The 25,143-nt window shown below is 26.5% G+C and overlaps 2 protein-coding genes across 5 annotated transcripts; one reads left to right on the forward strand and one right to left on the reverse strand.

The window, feature by feature from the left end:
* Window positions 1–4,524, reverse strand: LOC132921461 (fidgetin-like protein 1). 2 transcript variants are annotated; one of them, XM_060984502.1, is made up of 13 exons: window positions 3,815–4,524; window positions 3,511–3,647; window positions 2,926–3,138; window positions 2,775–2,859; window positions 2,575–2,692; window positions 2,374–2,504; window positions 2,072–2,246; window positions 1,901–2,009; window positions 1,704–1,821; window positions 1,521–1,635; window positions 524–652; window positions 277–468; window positions 1–215 (listed from the first exon to the last, which is right to left on the reverse strand). In XM_060984502.1, exons 1-13 carry the CDS (start codon window positions 3,958–3,960, stop codon window positions 69–71), a joined length of 1,815 nt encoding a protein of 604 aa, XP_060840485.1. In that variant the 5' UTR covers window positions 3,961–4,524; the 3' UTR covers window positions 1–68. The 2 variants fall into 2 exon arrangements, with proteins under 2 accessions (XP_060840485.1, XP_060840486.1); XM_060984503.1 differs by having other exon boundaries at window positions 3,511–3,642; window positions 3,815–3,947.
* Window positions 4,525–4,583: 59 nt separating this feature from the next.
* Window positions 4,584–23,949, forward strand: LOC132921460 (protein O-GlcNAcase-like). 3 transcript variants are annotated; one of them, XM_060984499.1, is made up of 15 exons: window positions 4,594–5,079; window positions 8,040–8,091; window positions 14,976–15,309; window positions 15,372–15,534; window positions 15,619–15,900; window positions 17,228–17,724; window positions 17,799–17,884; window positions 17,956–18,136; window positions 19,451–19,625; window positions 19,687–19,740; window positions 20,565–20,650; window positions 21,868–22,067; window positions 22,126–22,321; window positions 23,164–23,332; window positions 23,422–23,949. In XM_060984499.1, the coding sequence occupies exons 1-15, from the start codon at window positions 5,022–5,024 to the stop codon at window positions 23,556–23,558; spliced, it is 2,670 nt and encodes an 889-aa protein (XP_060840482.1). In that variant the 5' UTR covers window positions 4,594–5,021; the 3' UTR covers window positions 23,559–23,949. The 3 variants fall into 3 exon arrangements, with proteins under 3 accessions (XP_060840484.1, XP_060840483.1, XP_060840482.1); XM_060984500.1 differs by lacking the exons at window positions 21,868–22,067; window positions 22,126–22,321; window positions 23,164–23,332; window positions 23,422–23,949 and adding an exon at window positions 19,821–19,864 and having other exon boundaries at window positions 4,585–5,079; window positions 20,565–20,653; XM_060984501.1 differs by lacking the exons at window positions 14,976–15,309; window positions 15,372–15,534; window positions 15,619–15,900; ... (8 more) ...; window positions 23,164–23,332; window positions 23,422–23,949 and having other exon boundaries at window positions 4,584–5,079; window positions 8,040–11,226.
* Window positions 23,950–25,143: the final 1,194 nt, after the last annotated feature.

Genomic DNA, 25,143 nt, shown 5'->3' on the forward strand with positions numbered 1-25,143 from the left:
TTTCATAGCAAAAAAAATTATTTATTGATTATTGAAATATTAATAAACATTAATTAATTTAGCTACATTTAACTATCTGCCTGGACACGACATCCAGTATCACTACATCCAAATTTTTCATTCCATATCACATAATGGTTTAAATCTTCAGAAGATACACTAGGCATGACAATCTTTAATGCAGATAGAAAATCTTGTAAATTAATTGGACGTACCTATTAATATACATAAATATTATAGCGGCCGAGTTTTAGAATTAGATTTAAATAAACTTACTTGATCGGCTTCAATTTTATTAATCATATCAAAAGTCATTGATCGGATAGGTCCAAGAGATGCTTCTTGGCACAGACTTTTCATATCAGCACCAGAATAACCACTGCTTAGAGAAGCAATTTTTTCTAAGTCATCATCTGATAGAACATGGTTTTCAGAATCCACTAACTTTTTAATCATGTCTTTTCTAGCCTATAATAAAATTAAGTATTATTTTTTTTTGTTTATAAATATTTGTATTAATTACTTGTAGATCGGGCAATCTAATATAAAGTTTTTTTACAAGTCTTCTTCTGGCAGCTTCATCTAATTCTTGGGGTCTATTTGTAGCACCAATTATTAATATTCTATCATCATCACTTGTACCAGCTCCATCCTATAGTATTTTAATGTTTAAATATTGAGATTAGGGTAAAAATTAAATTATATATAATAGAATATAGTATTGACATATTATACAAATTAATTATGAGCAATTATTGATATAAGCTATGTCTTGTGTCTGTTAATATAATAGTGTACATAGTTGTGTTTGTATATGTATGTTATACTTTCCTCAGTATATAACTCAGAATTTTCATATTTCTCCCATAATTTTATAAATTTTGATTTGATCAACACAAAATATTTATATTTGAAAATTTAAAATTATTCATATTGTGTAAACTTTTAATTTTTTTTAAATTTACGGTCCGTTTTATATATTGATATTATTTTCTTTTGGAAAAAATAGAATCTATAATATTTGTAATAAGAATTTATGATAAACTGATAACATATATTTAATAAATTAACAGAGAAAAAGTTACTTGATAATTAGTTTCTTCCTCTGGCATCTGACATTTAAATTTATACATATATTTATATTTTTTGTTACTAGTGTTGCATTTTGTATTTTTAAGGTAACAGGGAGGATTTTTTGACAATGTGAATAATGATAATTTTTTTATGAGTCTGTTTGAATGATTTTAGAGACAGTTGTGGACATTTTTATAGATATATGGCAGGCTGATAAACTGTAGGCATGTTGAGATCCTTATGAGTTATGGACAGTTTCATTAGAAAAGTAAGGAGCAGCATTAGTATGAAGCAAAGGAATTTATTAATGTTTGAAATCTTGGCAGCATTCCAATGTTCAATTTCGTAGGACTACATTTGATCTGGGATTTATAAATTATTAGTTTAGCGTGTAGGTTAGTTTTCAGAAGCATAAATAGACAAAAACATAAAACAGATGTTCATACTAGTTGAATAAGAAACTCAGTTTTAATTTTTCTAGAACTATCATGTTCTTGTTCGCTTCTCTGACATAATAATGAATCAATTTCATCAATAAAAATAACTGCAGGCTGATGACATCTATTCATAAAAAAATTAAAAGTTTTTTTATTGTTTTATTTATAAGTTTTATTTAAAAAATATAATACCTGGCTACTGCAAATAAAGCTCTTACAGATTTCTCCCCTTCTCCAATCCATTTAGATGTAATAGTTGATGCACTTATACTGAAAAATGTTGAGTTGGACTGAGAAGCGATACATTTACCTAAAGTATACACACCAAATTAAAAAAAAAAAAAAAAAAAAAAAAAAAAAAATATTTTAGTAAATAATAATTACAATACCAATTAAAGTTTTTCCAGTGCCAGGTGGACCAAAAAGTAATATGCCTTTAGGTGGTCTTCGAATTCCTTTGAATATATCTGGTCTTAAAAGAGGCCAAATTACAGATTCCTTATAAACCAAAATGTATAATTAAACAAAATTAATTAAAATAAATATTATGCATGATATACTTGAATAGTATTTTTAGCAAATTGTAATCCAGAAATGTCATCCCAGGTTATTAGATTTTTGCATTCAATTATTTCATTTCTAATCATTTCAACCATTTTAGAATCAATATTTTTTAAATATGGATTTTCATCAATAATTGTTGATTCATTTCTTACTTCATCTTTTCTCTGGAGACTAAAGAAAAAAGATATGATACAATTTGATATAACATCTTGTAGCATTTTTTTTTTATATAAAATATTACTGCTGTACACTGTACAATATATTTTGTTAAGAATAAATATAAGCATTGATAATTTACTTTTGATTATCAGTAGACGGATTGACAAATTTGCTAATAACACTACGGGATTTATTCACACCCAGTGATTTTTTAATTAATGTTTCTGAAGTATTAGAATTAACATTGTTTTGTTTTTTAATTTGAATATGCTAGAAATCAAAAGTTGATTAAAATTTAATTTCTATATACCTAAGTAATATTTATTATTATTTAACTTGCCAATTCTGTTTTTGCAGTATGAAAGCCATTAAATTGAGATTGATTACTATAGGAAGGTTCTTCACATTTATTTTTTATGCTTGGGTGTATGTGTGGAGGTGAATCTTCATCATATTTACTAGTATTAAAAATATATATTTTAATAAAATGTCTAAGTATATGTATATATACTATGTAGGTATACAAATTTCATAAAATACCTTCTTTTTCTATTATTAATAGGCTGAATTGTAATAGGTGTCTTATTAAATGTTTTATGATCATCAATCTGAAATGTCTGAGTAGCTAAAAAAAATATGTTATTTAAAAATTAATTATACTAAAAAATATAATGTAATGTAGGATTATTACTTGATTCATTTTTAAATGATTTTGTATGAATAATATGATTATTAGAAATATTTGTATTTTGAGTAACATTGTTATTTTTTGGAAAACTCAAGTATAATTCTTTGCTTGGTTCAATCTTACAATTATGGAGATCTGGACATTTAATTGATTTCTTAAAATCATTAATAGGTTTTATTACATCAAACTTGGTCTTCATCTTCCAATTTTTTGCTTCTATATAAAAAATGTATGAAAAAATATTAAGTAGTTTGGAATAAATTCACTTCAGTTACCAAGAGGATATTTTCTTTTTTTAAATCATAAATATAGATTATTTTAAAGTATTCAAAAATGATGCTGCAAAAAAACAATTACTTTAACCACCTAAGTACAAAGTGTAATGTAATAATATAAAAAAAAAAATAATGTGCTAACCATAGTGAATTTATGCTAGTATTTGTATTAATATATTTTAATTCTGATTATAGTTTTATAACTTAGTATGATAAATTACACTAAGTTTTAAAAAGTAATTTATTTACATTTTTCTAAAAAATTAAAAAAAAATTAATAAATATAAAGTATAAAGTTTATTTAAGTACATACGGTTAGATTTTTTTAAAGTCAAAGACAATGTATCAATAGCTGATATAAAATTATTGACAACATTTTTATTGTCAATAAGATTTGAGTAAGATTTTAATTCAGATCGCATGTGGCTCCATATCCAATCAGTTTCTTTTCTTAAAAATCAAAAATATAATTATTCAAATTCATATATTTATAAATTTATATGATAGATTCAAACATTAAACTGAATATTATTTATTAACATAAAAATTTAAAGATATAAGTATAACTAACTTATGTACATACTAAATATGCACATTTCTCATATAAAAGCACTTACAAAGAGTTGGCCAAAGAATATGCTTGATACAAGCATTTTCTTTTTGAACTAGCTGTTTTCAAATCGTTGTTTAGGTCTTCTTCAAACTTGCTGTGCAAATAAACATCTCTAAATTTGTTTGTCGTTTCATTTATGTCATTGGACATGATGTTCACGATCTCGCTACAAGTCTCAACAGTAAGTGGAAAAATTGTAAGCACGTCCGACAAATGTAAATAAATATAAATTACGAATAATGGGTATTCAAAAATTAAAATAATTAGCTTATTAGTTAATTGTTATCAAGAACCATTGTCTTCGCAAATTTCGCAAATAGAAACTATAATCAAAGTTAGCATAATATCACACCGTACTAACATATTACAAAGCAACAACAACCAGATCATAGAGTACTCTATGTATCAGACTAATACACTGAATACAGTAGATTCAGTTAGTACACATAAACACATTCGATGTCACAGATATATATAGATCTTTTCTAGTATTGCGAGTAGAAAATACCACTTTTATCTTACATTTTTTTTAAAGAAATTTATGGCATATTGGCGGGAAATTCATATTATTATTATTACTATTATCATCAATGATTTGGTTGGATCCGTTGAGTTGGCAGTGACGGTTAGGCGGCCTCAGTGGTGCCATTCTACCGGCGAAATGCGTGGGGACATTGTTTCTATTTTCAATTTTCATTGTTTCATAGCAGCTCCCTACCATCAACTACTCGGAGTGCGTCATTGTGACAGTGTTGTTATTATAGCAGTTGTCCGTGGTTGCCGACGACGTCTTACTGCCGAGTGGTATTTCTTACAACTGCACTGTCTACCGCGGTGTACCAGTGTACCACTACTTCTACTACCGTCGATCGCCGCTGACCCTACAACTACTGTCTACTACCACTACTTCGGTGTATTGCGTAATCCTCGTGTGCGGCTGCTCGTGGGTCTGTGGAAGTGTTCGCGTGTGGTGCAAGGAAGAAAACGATAATAATTAAAACATAATATTAAATTAATTCGCACGGAAAACGCCGTGCGTTAAGGATCCAGCTGCTGCCACCGAGGAGTGTTCTTTTGTCAGGCGAACTACGCGGAGGAGGACTACGATTAGGACGAGGAGGAAGACGACAACGAAGTTCGAACGCCGCGGCAACTGCAGCTCTACCGGCGGAGCACCTCTACTCAACAATTTACTGTACACACTTGCCAAGATGGCTGACAATTGCTGCGTTTCGCAGAATGACAATTTTATTTGTGGTGTTGTTGAAGGTACGTTTTTAGTCTTTTTTTTCTTTACTTAACACTTGGCGGGTGCATTCGTTGTTGCGTGCGAGACCGGGCCCTCCGGTGTCGCGCGATTGTCATAATAATATACTGTTAATCGGTATTAGTGGTATTATACTATTACGTCGTCGAATATTTGACTTATTCTGCGCGCGCGTGTGCGTGTGTGTTTGTGTGATTAGTGTATACCGTGTGGGTGTGCCTTTATAGGATACAGATACAGCAAACTCTTGTCATCGATATGATTATATTATACGAGTTGAGCAGTTAAGCTATCAGAACTCTAAAAGATGCTATGGCGCTCGGCGACATCCCTGGCCCCCTCCCCTCTTCGAGATTTTGATCGCCCGGCTCGTAGTTTTTTCTCGACGGCCTATGATATCGATTTCGGGGGGACATAAATCATAGAAATACCTAGTATTGTTATGTAATTGACCTGAAAAATATTCACGTTATTACTTATTATTGTTATTTTGATCAACGTTTAGCGTTTTCTGTTTTTTTTTTTTTTTTAACGTGTTCAGGTATGAGACCGCGAAAATAAAAGTAATCAACCGATTAATGATTTCACAGACAGTCATTGTATTGTGATTGAGTGATTGTTTAGTTGTTTTCTTGTTGGCTTCACATAAAATATGTTTTTTTTTGTCATAACTAATTTTTTTTATTCATATTTTATTAACATATCTAACCTATAAAAATTGTAACCTAACATAACTGCACACAGGTTCTATTTATTTATGCAACTGAATAAACAGTTGAAGTTCACACAAAATACAAATTTAGATAGTGTGCTCAAATGTTTGCAGATAAAAAATTTGAAAAAAATAAATTGATTGCCTGTAAAGTAGTTTTATACTTTAGGACAGGGGTCGCCAACCTTTTCAAACAAGTGAGCTACATTAAAAATGTTAAGTCCCTGGTGATTGGCATAGAGGAGAATTTAGGTCTTTAGGAAGAGATTTGTTTGATGAGCAAAAAAAAAAAAGGTCTAAGCTTTAAAGAATAATTATTTGAGAATATTTTACATCATGCGATTTTTTATTACGCAATCGACCGATAGTAATAAAATTAATCGACCTATATTCCTAGAAATATTGACCAGTTGATCGCGATCGATTATAAGAAGTATTATTGGTTATTTTTAGTAGTAGTATTAAAATAAATAAGCATACAGGGTCTGGCAATAAAACTTCTATTTCAAAAATTAGTTTTAATCTCAGTTATAACTTACAAAGATACAGAAAAATATCAAATACTATGCAATTTAAAATTGCATGGTTAAATACTATGTCCGATTTGCATGAGACCAAACTTTAAATTTATTTAATGAATAGTTTTATTGAACCGTTAAATATTTTTACAGACGTATTTGGGCTGCACAAATCGTACATTAAAAATATATTGGTATTAAACACGATACCAAGATTTGTGTAGAAGTTTAAGCTTATCACAGAAAAAGTACTATAAGGTCTATGGTGACAATGTACTACTGATACGTACATGTGATTACTGGAAGATTATCGAATGATTAAAATTTAAAGAGCCGAAATCGACCATTAGTTCAATGAGCTGGTAATCTATATTTTAACGGCCCAATAAAACTATTGAACGTTTAAAAATTGTTTAACGAATGAATAAAATTTTAATCGTTCGTTAGGGCGCTAATGGCTTGCTAAACATTTAGTGAACGTTCATGCAACCCGGCATTATGAATATGTGTGATAAATGGTTTCCTCCATTGTTGACACATTGATGAGATACAAAATACGAAAGGTTTTTTCGCTAAATCCTATTAGGTATAATTGTACATACTCAAGATTTTTGTAATACATTTTGAACCATTGTGGAAAAATATTATATATTTAATAAGTGTTTTTAGGCTAAAATATAAAGTTCAGTTTAAATGGATTTTGTGAACAAAATGTATCCATAAGATAGTGCGAGCTATCATAATGAATTTACTTAACTAATAATATGGACTATTACTATTTACTATGAATCATTATAGTCAATATTTATAAAACAAAGTACCATTACATAGTTTTATTATTAATAATAGTGTAGTTATCACTAAAAACAAGGATTTTTTTATGTAATAAATTGTTGCCCACATTAATTATACTTTATTTGGAATTTTTTCATCATTTAGATTTTTTGGTTTGATTTCAAAATTATTTTTAGCTTTAGCTATTTTCTTTTGCATTTTACTTCAGTGTTCAATATATTTGAATACATTATTTATTATAATAACTTATCCTAAAACCTATAATTCTTGCTTTGTTCTAAACATTTTATGTAATAATATAATGCCATGTTGATTATCAAATTATAATTTAATACATTTAAATTCCATTCATATTATGTTATGACAATTTCTTATTTTTATTTTTTGTTAAAATCTGTAATATAAAATCTATTTTAAATTTGTAATTGATAAAACTTCAGAAATTTTATTTTTTAGTTCTTTCTCATGTATTTTTAAACATCATTCTGGCATTAGTATCTGCTGTCACATATGTTAATCAGATGTTTTGTTTTTAGTGCCAAAACATAATTTTTTTATAATATTTTTCAATTTTAAAGCCACCATATTATACCATACATATTATATTTTTAATGTTAATTAATTAAATATTGTTTAATCTTGAACTGAGGGGGTTTGTTTTCATACTGATTCCCCTTGATTATTAACCAATATTAAAAAGTAAAGTATAGAAATTATGTGATTCCAATAATTATGTTTTTATTTATTTTATTTTGTTAACACGAGATGATATTTGATAGAACCTTAGGTAATGGTTCTTTTTTAATTTTTGAAAATTTGTCAAGATTTAATTTTGCTTAACTTATATTATTTTATATAATATATACTAAGACTAACTAAGTATTTAAGTAGTGTATTTAAAACAAATAACATTTTAATTTAATATTATTTGTTTTAGGATTTTATGGAAGACCATGGACTACTGAACAACGTAAAGACTTGTTTCAAAAGTGAGTAGTTTTCCAAGCTGTTTTGTTATAATTCGCTTTGCAAGCTAATTGTGTTTACCTTTATCTTATCTAGTATAAGTAGGTCTACCATAACTCCTTTTTTCATTAGAAATATATACATTTATAAAATTAAGTGATAATTTAGAATAACATTTCTTCAAAACGCTTTTGAAAAACTATAAATTTTAATTTAAATCCTTATGGACAAACAAATCACTAAACTAGTGTCCTTTTAAATTGTTCCTTGGATTTATTGTGAATTTATTAAATTAGATACCTATATATTTAAGTTGCAGTAATTTCTATTTTTAAGAAGTAACATTTGTATATCATACAATCATTTATTAGAGTTTGATTTATAAGACAAAAAATGGCTGTTGTTAACATGAATAGTTTAATGAATGGGAAAGACTCACGGTGGCTGCAACTAGAAGTATGTCGTGAATTTCAACGTAATAAATGTTCGCGTAGTGATACAGAATGTAAATTTGCTCATCCAGCTGCTAATGTGGATGTTCAGAATGGCAAAGTAACTGCTTGTTATGATAGCATTAAAGGGCGGTGTAATAGAACAAAACCACCTTGCAAATATTTTCATCCTCCACAACATTTAAAAGATCAACTTTTAATTAATGGAAGAAATCATTTGGCTCTCAAAAATGCCTTAGTACAGCAAATGGGCTTAGTGGCTAATCAACCAATGGTTCCTGGACAAGTTTCTGCTCCCATGCCAAACCCAGCTTACTTAGCTCAGTTACCCAGTACTCAGATTGGAAATGCATTTAACCCCTATTTCAGTCATACTAATCCACTCATGAATCCTTTGTCACAATTTTTTGCTCCCAACCCTAACAACTTGACAATGGCAATGCAACAAACAGTCGTACAACAAAATCTACAACCACCAGAACGTTTAGATATGGATTTAAGTAAAATTTCTCCTTTTTATTACGAGAATTTGTCATTGCCTGGTTTAATGCCTTTTAAAAGGCCTTCAGGCGATAAAGCAGGTTTACCAATGTTTCAACCAAGTGCAGCAGCAGCAGCGTACCAACAACTATTTCAATTTGTCCCACAACAAGCTGACTATCCTCCTACATCATCTGCAGCAGCTTTATCTGTTATGCCAAAACCACAATCTCAGGCAGTAGCGCAGCAACAACAACAACAACAACAACAACAAACTCAACAGTCTATAGCCCCTCAAAAATCTCAGACTCCTGAATTACCTGCAACACAAACTCAATTACAGTCACAGCAACTTGCTGCATTTCATCAATTGCTTGCTATGTCTCCTCAACAACAATTACAACAACAGCAAATACAACAACAACATCTACAACAACAGCAATCGTTACAACAGCAACACCAATCTTTACAACAGCAACATCAACAACAACAAGCTCAATTAGCTCAAGCTCAAAACCAAGCTCAAGCTCATTTAGTCCAATCACAAGCCCAAGTACAGAATCAATTACAGGATCCTAATCAACAAGCTCAATTGCAACAACATCAAGCATTTGCCGCAGTATTCAACCAATTGATTGCTATGCGACCGCCACCTCCACCATTAGCGTTCCAAGCTCCGCAACTAGCGCCTAATCCAAATTTGATGACATCACCATCTATGAAACAATTTATTGCAGCACAAATACAACATCACATACATAATACTAATTTAAATGGTAATTTAAATCCAGCTGCTATTAATGGTAATATTAATACCAAGAGTGATGAAGAGGTTCAACAACCATTTAAGAAAATGAAAACTGCTTGACAATTTTGGACTTTTCATTCTTAATAATTGATTTTATAGAATCATTGAAATTTTCTTATTAAGGTCAGATTATTGAACCCCAAGATAAATGTTCTTAATTTTTTTGGAACTACATTTTTTCTCCCATTAAGCCTGTTAATCAGGTAAAACATTTTATTTTAAGTATATTAATCCTTATTATTTTGAGTTATTTTAATATTAAGTTATCTTACTTATGCCATCATTAGACTATTTGTGTTTTTAACATTTATTATTAAATTATTATACTTATTTTAATTCTATTGCGCTTAAACTTTAATCTACTCGCTTATAACCAGTTATTGCAATATTTAACCTACCTATATTATTGTTTAATCATTACTATATTATTGTAATTCATAATTATATTTAAACTATTGTATCGTATAGTTCCTTGTATAAGTGCTTTCAAGCCACATTATTTTTTTAAATTAATAACTGCATTTTAATCCGTTAATAATTAGTTTAGTGATTTGAGTCCATTATTGTTTTTACGTGCATTTGCATTTAGCAAATTAAATGTTTGTGTAATTAAGTGATTATGTTAAAATAAATTTTGTAAACTGTAAATCAAATATTATTTTTGAATATGTAGAACATATATGTTCTAATTAATTTTTTACAAATGTTATAAACAATAGATATTAACATTCTATTTTTAATTAAAATTACTAAAAGTATGTTTTTATGTCTTTTATAATCTGTTATAGATTTTGAACTATAATACTGTGTAATTTAAGAATTTTTGAATTGTGATAAAATAGGTATTGCCTTAATCAATGTTATACTTAGATTTAAATCATCTACCTCTTTTTTTTTTTTTTTTTTTTTTTTCACTTAAATAATGTCATTCCAAATTCCAATCCTAATGTAATCTATAGCAACAATAATGTTTCTAATATATTTTTCATACTTATTGTGCATGTGCAATAAATAAAACACTGCTCTGCCAATATAATGCCCACCAAGCTTCCTTTTTTATGGAAACCTTGTGTTTTTTATATATATATAATTTACATATATATTTATTAAATACATTTATTTATTTAAACATACTAACTAAACTGTATTATGAACACTGAAAATTTGGGATTGGAGTTAAGCTTGTGTGGAAATATATTAGTTTAAATAGTATTTACTGTTAAAAAAGGCTATAAAGCTTTTACTAGCCATTATTTATCTTGGTTATTGGCTATTTTCAAATAAATAAAACATTTATCTAGGCCTACATGTATGTTGCAAATACTTATGGTAGAATTAAGGCTATTTTTCTATAGTAAAATGCTTAAAAAAACATTGTGAATAAAGTAGCTTGTACTTAATAAAGGTGGCATACCTAAGCTAGTCTTATTTTTATTTTTTTATCATCGTGTGTACCTACCCTTGCACTGGCTTCAACTATCTGTTTTTTAGCAAAACTCATACATGAACAAACATATAGCTTCTTTTATTGGTTGTCTCCATAACAAGGGTTGAAGTGTCAATGTTTTGCTACAAGCAGCCTACAACTACCATTATCATTTGCAATGCCTGTCATCTTCGTTTGTTTTAAGCGGACAACCTCTTGTTTGGATTGCTAGGTAGCAATATCTTCACAAAAATACAAAAAAAAAAAAAAAAATGAGAGGTCGTTTATTACTGTCTACCCAGCACTTGAGCTATGTTTTGTAAATTGTTTTAAAAATACTAGGCTTTTGAGTTCAAATAACTTGTTTTTATTTGTTTAGTGGTAAGTTGAAATATTGAAATAGTTGAATATATTTCTGATTTCATTATTTAGGCAGTGTTAAAATGCAATAATTTATTTGTAGATAGCACTGTAAAAACTCAACAATCTTTTTGTAAGTAAGCCTATATTTTTTTAGGTACATTTTAAATTCTAATTTATTTCTGTTTGCTTTATCATTAGACCTAGAAATAGTTATATTATATTTTGTTTGATATTAAAATGTTTAAAGTCTATTAAATTGTTAAATAATACTTTTTTTTTTTTTTTTTTTATCAAATAATAAATAAAGACTAAAAATATTTAAATTACGTTTCAATTTTATTACTGTGTACATAGTACTAAGAAAATACTTAAAATAACAAGTCAATTAAAATCATAAATAAAGTTTTACTTTCTAAATATCAATTATTTTTATATTTATTTATGATACTAAATCTTTAAGATCAAATGCCAGATTTCAATTTTTTTTGAACCCTAGTGTCAACTCTATATCGAAGTTTTAAAATAATAGATCAAAAACAAATATGCAAAATTGATTAGTTTCTATGCAACGATTATTATTTAAATACTTAATTTTATGAATTTAAAGTACTAATTAATGTATTTTCTATTGTATAAACTAAATATAGTTGCTTTACTTCTTCAGTATCTACATTCTGTACACCAAATAAAAAATAACTCACTATTTGTTATGCAAAACCACCGCGAAGAGGTCACTGGGTTTTGTACACCAATTTAAGGCCGTAATGTGTAATTACCATCGCTTATATAGTAGTATAATCTGCTGCACGGCCGTGCATAACACTAAAATCGCAAAATTAAAATACATATAACTTTTAAACTACTTATTTTTGCACAACTCTTTGCATATTTGTATTATCACAGATTTTTTTTTAAAAGTTGCCCTGTTAAAAATTTAAGCCATATTTAAAAAATTTATAAATAACTATTGATTTAGGTATCTAAACATTTAATATTTTGCCCTAGAAATATACATATTTATTTTCATGGTCACTAATGTTTTATATTTGATAATTTGTAAATTATAATAAATCTATGAGGACATGCATAATTAAATTTAACCATTAGCAACCACTTAACCTGCTTGTTCTCAAATGTATTTTTTTTTAACAAAGTATGCATGTATACAATAAGTTACATTTTTCAAAAAATATGTTGTAATTCAAATTTCTATAAATTATGATAGTGACCAAGAAAATAGTTTAGTGTATAATTTTTACTTTTCTTTAAAACACATTAAATAATTTTTTAACCCTACCTAGTTATATAAACATATCAAATGTATTGTTATCCTACTATTTTGCATGAATACATGATAATTAATAAAAGGTGAAATGGATACCTGTAATAGTTTGATATTGTTTATACTATTATGAGACTTAAGAATCATTGACCAAGTATAAATGAAAGAAATAACTTAATTTATTATTAGGTATTGTTTTAAAAAGTTATACTGATGGCTCTAGACACATTTGAATGGAGTATTCATCACATTGCAATATATTAATAAATAGTACATACTATTGTGTGTTTGAAAATTAGGTCAATTGCTATAGGTGTGGAAAACTGAGTAATTTATTTAATATTATGTTTGATTACATTTTTATTAATTTATGTCATAATGTAATCTTTAAGCAGTTATATAATATATTGAATCTGAATATGAAAAAATCAACTTAATTTTTAATACATACTTCTGTACATTACTCAGTAAGTTTTTTTTTATTTAATGCTCTTATATTATATAACTGTAAGATCAACATCTTATATTGAAATTAAGTGACATCAAACCAGATATTAAATATTTTTACTTATAATTAAAGTGGTATTCTAAAATAATATGGTTAATTATAAGAATAATATGTTAATTAACCATTTGAGTCAAGTATAATTCTTAATCTTATTTAACAATATTAATACAGAACAGTAAAGTTGATAATTGTATTTTAAGTATGACTGAAAATTTAAATAAATTAGAAGTATCAAATAATCAATTTAAAATTGATTAAATGTGTATGGGAACAGATAAATATATATTTGCATAAACAACAAATATTTAAACATTTTCATATACATGTGTGTGTGATTTGTGTATTGTAACAGCTTGGTTTAAACCAGGTTCTTAAAATGAACACTACTTTTTTGAACGCATGAAAACAATGTTGATTAGTACAGGTAGTTTATTACATTTGATACTAAGTATATTGAAACTACCTTTAATGAATTGTTGACCATCTGCTGCTCTCACTCTTCATTAGAGTATGTATACAAACAATATGTTTGTGCTGTATTTTTACATTGAAAAGTATAATCAGTGTAAGAACAAAAATAAAACAAAAAAATGACAGATTGTATGCAAAGAACGATTCATAAACTTATATTGTGTTTTGGTAATAGATTGTATTGTATTCAGTAACTATAAATTGAAGTACAAAATAATTATAACCTTTCTATTGTAGCTAACAAACTTGGTGAAAACTTGTGCATACAGTCTTAACTCAAATGGTTTATCTTATTTTGTGTCTTATTAGCTGAGCATGTTATTCTGGAGTAAAAATGAAAAATATTCACCCAAGTAATATATATATATGGCTTTGGCCCGTTTGTGCTACAAAAAAAATGTATATTATCAAACCCAGGCTGCTGTTACAAAACTTGTGAATGGATTCAATTCTAACCTGTCACCTCTCACTCGCATCTGCCTCTGTTTCACCCCAGTCTCCAATCCCTATGCACCAATTTCAGCCTGAAACCCTGCGATGTTTTCAATACTATGTATACATAATACATGCTATGGTGATTGTTGTTTACCGGTTACTATGCTGTTTTCTGGTCGCTAACGGTGGATTAAAAATAAATTAAAATAAAATATATAATGCCTCGCATTTACGAAACGCTATATCTGTGCATTTTTTTTTCGCCGTAATATTGTGACAATTGCAATTAAAAAGTGTTTCATAGTGAAAAAAAAATGTACAAGAGTGTCGCAGACGAACAGTCAACAGACAGCTATGTTATGATTTCATATCATTTTGATAGTAGACTCATGCTGTGCTTAGTTTATAATTTTGTTTTCTTTTATATATATATATATTTTTTTTTTTATACATTTAATCACCACCTAAATTAACAGTAGCAGAAAAATAATTGGTGCAGATACAAAAAAATAAACAAATTTTGGGTTGTATTCATTTTATTTAATACGCTTATTTTATATTGCTGTGTTTATATGCTTATTCGTTCAAAATAATTAAATAAATTCAAAGCTTAAATTTAAAAAATTTTTCTTAATATTTTAACATTACTTTATAATTTTTCTATATCAAAATTATATTTTAGGTTAAAAAAATGGGGAGTAGGGTGTTATGTGTATGCGCCCAAAGATGATTACAAACACAGGGCATATTGGAGAGATTTATATACAGTTGAAGAAGCCGAACAATTAGGTGGCTTAATTAGTGCCGCTAGAGACTGTGGTGTTACCCTCTATTATGCCTTGTCTCCAGGGCTTGACATGACTTATAGTAGTCAAAAAGAAATAGCTACTCTCAAACGAAAATTGGATCAAGTTGCTCAATGTGGTTGCAAAGCTTTTGCTCTATTGTTTGACGATATAGAACCAGATATGTCACCAGCTGATAAGGAAGTGTTTCAGTCATTTGCACATGCTCAGGTAATTTAACAATATTTTTTAAATATTTTATCTTTGGTTATTTAAACATATTCAATTTTTAGGTGTCGATTACCAATGAAATATTTCAGCACTTGGGTCAACCTAAATTTTTAGTGTGTCCAACTCAATATTGTTCAGCACGTGCTGTACCAAATGTTCAAAATTCTGATTATTTAAATACTTTGGGATCTAAATTGGCACCTCAAATTGACATAATGTGGACCGGTTAGCTTCTGTAAATTGAATCAAAAGTTCAAAGTTAAAAATTGTATGTATGTTCTTTGACTTATTTGTTTATATTTGTTTCAGGACAAAAAGTTATATCTCGTTCATTGACTACTGAATCTATTAGAGAAATCACTGAAGTATTAAGGCGACCTCCTGTTATATGGGACAATTTGCATGCTAATGACTATGACCAAAAGCGCGTATTCTTGGGACCATATCAGGGACGTTCTCCAGACTTAATATCACAATTAAGAGGAGTATTGACTAATCCAAACTGTGAATATGGTGCTAACTTTGTAGCTATTCATACGTTAGCTCAATGGAGTAAATGCACTTCTGATCCCCCAACAATCACACATGACAGTAAGTACAAATGTTCATATCAGTTTTCATTAATTTTAAGGCAACTGATTAAAATAATAGTCAAGTATATTGAATTTTAGTAAATTATTTATAATATTTTGTTTAATCTATGAAAATTAAAAATAAATATAATTTGTCTTCACTATTTAGTATAAAGTGTAACCAAAGAATTGAGTATTGCATAATTATAATATTTATTGTAATAATTATCTTTGGTATAGTAATTTTTATGAGTTTTTAATATACTATCCACAGTTATAACATAATGATTGTGTATAACTATTCATATACAGTATTTATTTACATACTGTAGTATTTGTCTTCACTATTTAGTATAAAGTGTAACCAAAGAATTGAGTATTGCATAATTATAATATTTATTGTAATAATTATCTTTGGTATAGTAATTTTTATGAGTTTTTAATATACTATCCATAGTCATAACATAATGATTGTGTATAACTATTCATATACAGTATTTATTTACATACTGTAGTATTTGTCTTCACTATTTAGTATAAAGTGTAACCAAAGAATTGAGTATTGCATAATTATAATATTTATTGTAATAATTATCTTTGGTATAGTAATTTTTATGAGTTGTTAATATACTATCCATAGTCATAACATAATGATTGTGTATAACTATTCATATACAGTATTTATTTACATACTGTAGTATTTGTCTTCACTATTTAGTATAAAGTGTAACCAAAGAATTGAGTATTGCATAATTATAATATTTATTGTAATAATTATCTTTGGTATAGTAATTTTTATGAGTTGTTAATATACTATCCATAGTCATAACATAATGATTGTGTATAACTATTCATATACAGTATTCATTTATATATTGTAGTACTCAATAAGTTATAGCATAAAATTTGTATTTTCCTTTCACATAAATTGATTAATGCACATTTTCTAATTTGTTGGTATTTAGTTATTTATATATTAAAAAAAAGTGGAAGGAAAAGGAAAGAGATAAGATCTTTAGTACATTATTTAATTTTTTTGCTACTAACTTAAAATTATATTAAATGTTGTAATAATTACAAATTTTATAATTTTTATACTGCACTTAATCATATAGTTAGTATAATGTATAAACTAACTAAAAGTATTTTTTTTAACTCTTGAGACTTGTATCGAGTTTATAAAAGATTAATTAATTTAACAGATTGCTACAATTTAATGGACCACTAAACCGTTATTTCACTATTGATTTATTAAATAATTAAGGATATTTATGCAACTTGACATTAATTTATTTTTAAAGTACTCACAAAATAAATCTATCTTAACTTATTTTGGTTTTTTTTAGATGAAAGTATGAAATTAGAGACTGAGAGTGATGAAGAAGGTATCATTGATCTTCCAGAGAATATTTACCATTCAAGAAGAGCATTACGTATAGCAATCAAAGAATGGATTCCAGAATTTCGCAGACAGAAACAAGCTCATGGTCCTATCATCAAACCACAACCTACCATATCTATTATGTCTCCTGTGGCCATACCTCTTGCATCGTTTAACACGTGTATGGCGACCTCAACAACTACTATTACAACATCTACATCTACTGCACCATTATCTTTGTCTACAACTAATAATGTTGAATCAATTTCATCAGCCAGTGTGAATGGTTGTCCTACTAATGTCTTACAAACTGCAGTAGCTGTCACCATGAATCCACCCTTAGTAATAATGAATTCTTTGGTATCTGAAAGTAAAGTTATCAGCGAGCCTATGGATTGTAACATATCACCAGCACCATCTCCACAGAGTTCAGATACAGCCATGAACACCGATAATGGATCAGTATGTATATTTTGTTTAAACATGTATGATATTATTTTATTATAAATTTATAACCTTATTTTTAATTGTTTTAGAGTGTTTCAATGCAAGTGGAAACACCTAGTCCTAGTGCAGATATGGTTGTTGATGTGATTCAAGATCAAAAACATTCATATGAAAGGTATAATTGTGTTAGATCGTGAATTTATTGATTTATATTACTATTTTATTTAATTATTTTGTTGATATTAGGGATCTAACAGAAGAAGATTTATTGCTTATGTGTGATTTATTTTATTTACCATTTGAACATGGTCCTCAAAGTGTTCAATATTTGACAGAATTTAATTGGCTAAAGAGCAATGCTTATTTGGTTTCCAATGAAAATCTTCGAAAATCAAAAAAAAAAAATTCAACTGACACTAAACCAGAAGTAAGTTTGATATTATTTATTGAATACATTTTAAATTGAATAGTTTTTCTATAAAATTTAAATAGGTAATATAATAATAATAATAATATTTTTAAAATAACAAATTACTTAAATTAGACTTATAAATTATGATTATATATTTATATTTTATATCAATTTATTTGGTGGACTTTTTTTTTTTTTTTTTCTATAACTAAAAATCTGACTTAACAAACATATTATAAAAGTATAAACCACAGTTACATGTTGGAGCTTGTGGCTTTATCATTTGTCAAAGTGGCTAGAGGAACTAATAGCGCTACCGATATGATAGAACATTTACCAGTTTTGTCACATAATTGTTGGTTTTGTTACAAAATATAACATATTACAGGAAATATCCTGTTAGAACGAATACCAATACAACGAAAAATCCTGTTATAACAAAAGTCATAGAAGTCCCCTGCCGAAAAGCAAGGCTTATAAAGAGCTTATTTGAATTTTCGTTATTACGAAATTTCCGTTATAACGAAAAGAAAAATTCAGTCCCCTGGAGTTTGTTGTAACGGGTTTTTACTGTATATGGTAGATCTAATAAACAACAGTCATATATAATTTTATCCAGAAATAATACAAATACTTAGTAACAGCAATAAAAGAAACAACTTGGTATATAATATATTATAATAAATAAATAAATAATATAATATTTTAATATTATATACTATATAGGATTTTACTATTATAATTATTTTTATAGAAAAATTAATTAATAAAGACTTTAATAAAATAAAACTTAATTTTATTTAAATCAAATAATAAGAGTATATTTATTATTATTAGATCAAGTTACTTTAAGTAAATTGTAATTTAATATTATTTATTATTTAACTTACTCAACAACATTGAACATCTATTCTATTGGACAAATCTTACTGGATTATGTAATGAAAAATTGAATAAATATAGAATTAAATCGAGTTACATTCACCATAATATGACAATAAGATTAAATTTACATAAAGCAATGGTTCCTAAAGTGTATGCTATAGCATCTTAAGTATTTCTTCATTATTGTGTCTTTTAGGGGTACCAAAGAATATTACCTGGCTTAATTAATTAAAAACCCATTAGAGAGTGGTGGCTTTCTTATGATTAGATTGGTTTTGCTTGGAGGCATTGGAAAACATTATTTGAATGATGGTGTTACAAGTTTTCACTAAATTACTTTTTTATTTAATGATATTAGAAAAATTCATACTAGTCATATTGTTTTGGAATTTATTTTGTACACAAATTAATTATTTAATTAATTCTGTTTTATGTTTTTACCAGATTGAAGAATGGTATGAAAGAGCAAAGAGAATGGATGAATTGACTGAACAAGTAAATGAGCTATTTCAAAGACTGACATTTAGTGCCAATAGAGAACTTGTTCATGATCTGTATCCTTATGTTTGGGATGTTAGGTGTGTTATATCATTACTAAACTTCTATGTTAAATGGCTATGTAAGTATATAAGTTTATTGCTTTTTAATATCTTGATGTATTTATATTTACTTAATTCTAGCTGATGGCCACTTTCCACAATCAATCACAAATTATACTCTTGGGTCTTATACATGTAAGTACATTTTAATTAAAATTACCTCAAAGTAGTTAATATTTTTTTTCTTTATTAGTAATTTGTTTTATCTTCAATAGAACTCAATATTGGTCAAATAAAACCAACAACTAATGTTTTCACTGTAAGTTGTATTAGTTAATCCTTTATATTATTGTTAATATTCTTAACCAGATTGCCTTAAAATGTTAAACTTTTAATTAAATGATTGCTTAAATTTTTTTTGTTTGCCTTTATTTTATTCTCCTCAGAAAATAAATTTGTTTTTGTCGCTTGTTGAAGATTTAGATAATTTTAACTGTCCAATAGTTGTTGGCTTGTATTGAACCAGATTGAGCTTTCTATATTAGTCATATTTTTAGCAATTTATTTTAATGAGATGATTAAATTACGATAATTATAATTTTAATGAATACTTATCAAATTTAATTTCTTTTATACGAATTGTTTTTCATGTTTCATTTGAGTTCTGTTAACTATGACTACGGATATAGATACTATGGTTGGACGACAGCCTATATTGGATCATGGCGTTGAGCGGCGCAGAATGTTTTTATCAAATCTGACAAAAAGTTGCGAACTACTAGTGCCCTCTACAGTCATTATTATAGGAATCTTGTACCATGTTACCACAGACTACATTTAGTTTGTGATGTTACCATAACTAATAACAATAATCGAGGCTATAGAGAGCGCTAGTATGACTCGACATTCTATTCATTCTTGATAGGAACATTCAGAGCCATCATATCTGTGCTCGTTGTGCAACCATAGTATCTATATCCGTGCTATTACCAATAATTAAAAACATTTGTAAATTTTAGGGTTTTCAAAAGGTTGGAAAGAAAGCTTTATGAGTGGCGATCAAGAACCCTGGGTTTTTAGAGGTGGTTTAGTTGCTGATTTACAAGTAAGTTAAACATTAATTTTTATTTTTGTATATAAATAAAGTAAATAATGTAGGACTTGATTATTATTGCCCAGCCACTAACACGTATACAATTTATCACTCTACAACCAGGCAATCTTAATCTAAAGTCTAAAATTTAGATATTCATGATCATTTTATTTTGTATCCTTATGATATTCTATGTGAAAGTTAGTCAAGTATGTGATATATTTTTATAAAAAGAGTTAATATTTATAATTTTTGAAATTATGTTTTAATTATATTATACTAACTACTATGATGTTAGTTTATTACTTTATATTGTGTTTAATTATAATTTAAAGTAATTTTAAAATATAATTAAAAAATAATATTGGGATATAATTTTTACAAAAAAAGTTATTACTAAAACAACTAAAATGTGAGATTTAAGAGATTATGCAGACAACTGTTTTATTTATGTGTAATTATTAATTATGCTACTACCATTAAGCTAATTATATGTGTTATTATTATGTATTGTTATTTACCATTATTTGAAATTATGCTATTTATAAAGTTTTGATTATAACTCTTATAAGAAATTCAAAGAAACAAATTATAAACATTTTAAAAATTATAACTAAAAAAAAAAGATGTGTCTACTTAATAAAATAATAATAAATAATAAGTAAATCTGTAACTTTATTTTTATCCTTAGAAAATATAATTTTCTTTGGGCACGTGAAAAATTTTCAAACCCTTGATTGGAAAAATTTGGCACTGACCCCAAAAATGTTTGCCACCTCTGGTATATAAATATATAAAAAATATATTATTATAGATGGTCATTTTATTAGGGGAGGGGGGTGATACATTTTATGTGGTGCGGCGTTACTGTGATAACAAGCAAGTACCAATAATGAAAACAGTTAATATTAAATTATTTAAATTTATGTATAGATTAAAAATGTAAATACTAAGATTGAGTTGTACCTATGACAGTAAAAATTTAATTTTAATTTTTTCTAAAAGTAACTGAAACGAAATATATTAAATATATTATAATTTTTTAACTTTTTATTGCCCATAAAATAGTATTTAAAAATAAGTAATAAATATATAAGTAAAAAGATACCTTCCTGATTTTCTAACTAATTTTAAAGTTATATTAATTATGTTTACATTGTTTTGAGTCTTTATAATATTCTATATTATTTAGTTATATAAATTAATAAAAAAAATATGTATATTTTTAGCGGTTAATGCCAGTTGATGCTGGTTCTGATTTATTTATTTATAAACCTCCTGATATACCCACAAATAAAATGTATAATGTACGGCCATATACTTTTGAAGATGAGTCAGCTGTATACAACATTTGCCGGTGTACTTGTTATACTAGTGTTGATGACCATACTATAAATAAATCTGATCTACCTGACTTAATACCTGACAGGTAATGTTTTATTTAGTTATAGAAAATTAATTTATATTCAAAATACATTTTCTTTCAGGCTTGTTGGTTCATATTTGACACTTAGTCCAGAACTTTGTTTTGTCGTTGAAGATAATGGCACTGTTATAGGTTATGCATTAGCTGCTTTAAATGCAAAAGAATTTTATCAAAAATTACAAGTTTCGTGGTTACCTGAAATATGTACTAAATATCCATTAGATAATTCCAGTGAAGAAATACAGTCAGCTTCGCAAGTAAGTTACCATAAAACAGATCTACTACATTAGATTTCTACTATTATACTAGTGTTTACCTAAATTTAATTTAATTTATTTTTTCAATTAATCATTTGTATTTAATGCATTTTGTTATTACTTCTATATTTTTAAAATATATTACTTTTTTAATGTTGTATATTTTAGTTTGTAAATATAATTAATGTTCAAAATAGAATGTCCACTTCCATGTACATTATAATTAAAAAGGCCACAAAATTGCTAATTTTCTCGATTTTTATGAATTTTGTCAAAATTTTCATTTTAAACATTTTTAAAAAAATATTGTGACTAGATTTTTATTATTATTTTTTTTAGTTAAGAAATTTACTACTTATATAAAGCTTTGTTTTTAATTTTCATATATTTCTATCCAGTAAATATATTTAATCAACATTTATAGAATAAAATTTAAAAATAATTAGAAAATGTTATCTGAAATAGAAATTGATAATATAAACATTTATTGAAAATTTCAATTATTTATTCTTTTTTTCAATTATTTTTACTGTCTCAATAAGTGATAATAAACAGATAAAAAAAACTTACCATTATAAAATTAAACAGTTCCTTTATCACTCTTCTCAGAATCTAAAAATAGAATTCTTTTTATATTTTTGTACTAAAAACAAGCAATTGAAATAAATTTATTTTTACTTAAAGTAAAAAGGTTTCATTGTATTTATATCCTTATTACAATAATTGTTTACTATTTCTAGATTTTTTTTTTTATATTTTGTATACCCAGCTAAAGTATATAATTGTTAATCTATATGTATCTTTAAAAATGTACTATAATATTATGTTTATATTTTTTTTAGGAAATCGTAAATTGGTTTCATTCATTTGATTTAAATAAAGAATTACCAGATTCTAATGCTTTGTCTCAACATCAATCAGTTATGACCTATGCAACATTACCTGTGAATAATGATGCATCAGTATCCAAACGATTAATCATTTGTCTTCTAGCAGCATTAAGAGCTAATGGTATTAATATTGCAATTTATATTAGTTTTATTATTTATAAAATTCACTTTTTTGGTTTATTATTATTAATTATGTAAATCCTCTTATAGGATCATTTGGTGTTCATGTACCTTTAAGAACCAAAGATCAACAAACATTGGAGTTTTACACGAAATTGGGATTTATGGAAATTTCACAAGGGCCTAATCTAAATCCTGGTTTTACATACTTAGGACGTGTTTTTTGAAAATTTTACCGTCTTACATTGCCTGCCAATAAATATTTAATATATTAATGAAAATGCATACATGGTGATACCTTTATAGTAATAATTTTAATTTATTGATGTTAAATACATTATTATACTTGTTATTACTTATTTCAGTATATTCTTATACATAAAATAGTCCAGTTTAGGTTACCCAATTTTTTGAAGGAAATTTAAATTTTCATGAGCTTTAATATTTTTTATTATTTCATATTGATTTGTAAGTGTTAACATTACATAATTGATAATTTTATAGATTATCTCATTTTTCATTATTTAATATTTTAGTTATTTTAAGATCTATTACATTTTGTATGTTGTTTTGTATGAAAATAAAATAAAATAAATTTTCTTTTGTATGTGTCAACAATTTAACAGAATTGTATATATTTTTCCTTGACATCATTTTTAGGATTAAATATTGTATTTTTTGTATAATGGCCCAAAGTATAAAAATTGGTGATTGTAAACACTGACTGGGCATTATATACAATACACATAATATTTGAGTAATGTAAAATTATAAATATATTTTTATTTTATTTTTTATTCTAAAATACAATTCGACAGAAAAAGCCATTAGTTGACATGTCTTAAAAATTAATTACAATTGTGATAAATTACATGATTATTTGGCTATAAATATTTATTTCCAATATAGTTGATCATTGTATATAATACTAACCGACTGGTACGATCATTATGTTTAATACATAGGGTAGTAGGTATTAAATGTATAAGTTTATTTCAGTATCTTATTATTATAAGACAACTTTTATCGATTTGAACTAAAAGAAGTATAATTTAATTATTAGGTACCTAATCTAGACACCAAACACATTATCAGAATATCTTTGGTAAGAAACCAAATTATCTACTATAGACTGTAGTTTATTGTTTAATGCCTTGTTGGTGTGTTCAATTTAACATTTTTATTTTAAAATGGAAATAATTTTAACAAAAATTTAAATAATATTTTAAAAGTGAAGAACCATAATAGTATATACATGACAAAATATATTTTGTCATGAGTATATATTTAGGTAAAATTGAATATGACAAAATTTAATACATTTGAAAGAAATTAAAGAATAATAAAAAAAATATACTAACATTTCAAATGATTATAAATTATAAAGAAATATAAAATGCTATTTTTGAACTCTAATGTGGAAAGAATTGTGCCAATAAATGAAGGTAATCAAATTAAATATTACACACATAATGAAGAACTGTTTCATATTCTGCATGAAACACATTTATCAGTATGACGTAGGAGAAAGGAACATGAGCTTAATAATAAATAAAAAAATACCTATAACAAGAAAAAAGACATACTAGACATTGGACTGATGGTTAATAAAAATAATAAAGAAAAAAAGCCGAGACAATTTGTTGTATTTGAAAAGGTTAAAAAAGGCTTAATGGTTAAGCTTATTATATCTAAGGAAATAAATTCACGTTGTCAAATAGACCTGATTGATATGCAGGCACTTTTTTTTCCGTGTTTCTCTCCTGGGATGTGTAGTCGTGTAGGCACTGCCTGATGATAATTATAAATTTA

The sequence above is a fragment of the Rhopalosiphum padi genome, chromosome 2 (assembly GCF_020882245.1).
Source record: "Rhopalosiphum padi isolate XX-2018 chromosome 2, ASM2088224v1, whole genome shotgun sequence".
In the NCBI taxonomy this organism is placed as follows: domain Eukaryota; kingdom Metazoa; phylum Arthropoda; class Insecta; order Hemiptera; family Aphididae; genus Rhopalosiphum; species Rhopalosiphum padi.

Coding starts and splice junctions, on each gene's coding strand:
- LOC132921461 (XM_060984502.1), bottom strand. CDS start 3,960: ATGTCCAATGACATAAATGAAACGACAAACAAATTTAGAGATGTTTAT. Junction 2,505..2,574: donor ATACTGCAAAAACAGAATTG/GCAAGTTAAATA, acceptor TTTGATTTCTAG/CATATTCAAATTAAAAAACA. Junction 653..1,520: donor CTGAGTTTCTTATTCAACTA/GTATGAACATCT, acceptor AAAATACTATAG/GATGGAGCTGGTACAAGTGA.
- LOC132921460 (XM_060984499.1), top strand. CDS start 5,022: ATGGCTGACAATTGCTGCGTTTCGCAGAATGACAATTTTATTTGTGGT. Junction 20,651..21,867: donor GTTTAGTTGCTGATTTACAA/GTAAGTTAAACA, acceptor GTATATTTTTAG/CGGTTAATGCCAGTTGATGC. Junction 23,333..23,421: donor AGCAGCATTAAGAGCTAATG/GTATTAATATTG, acceptor ATCCTCTTATAG/GATCATTTGGTGTTCATGTA.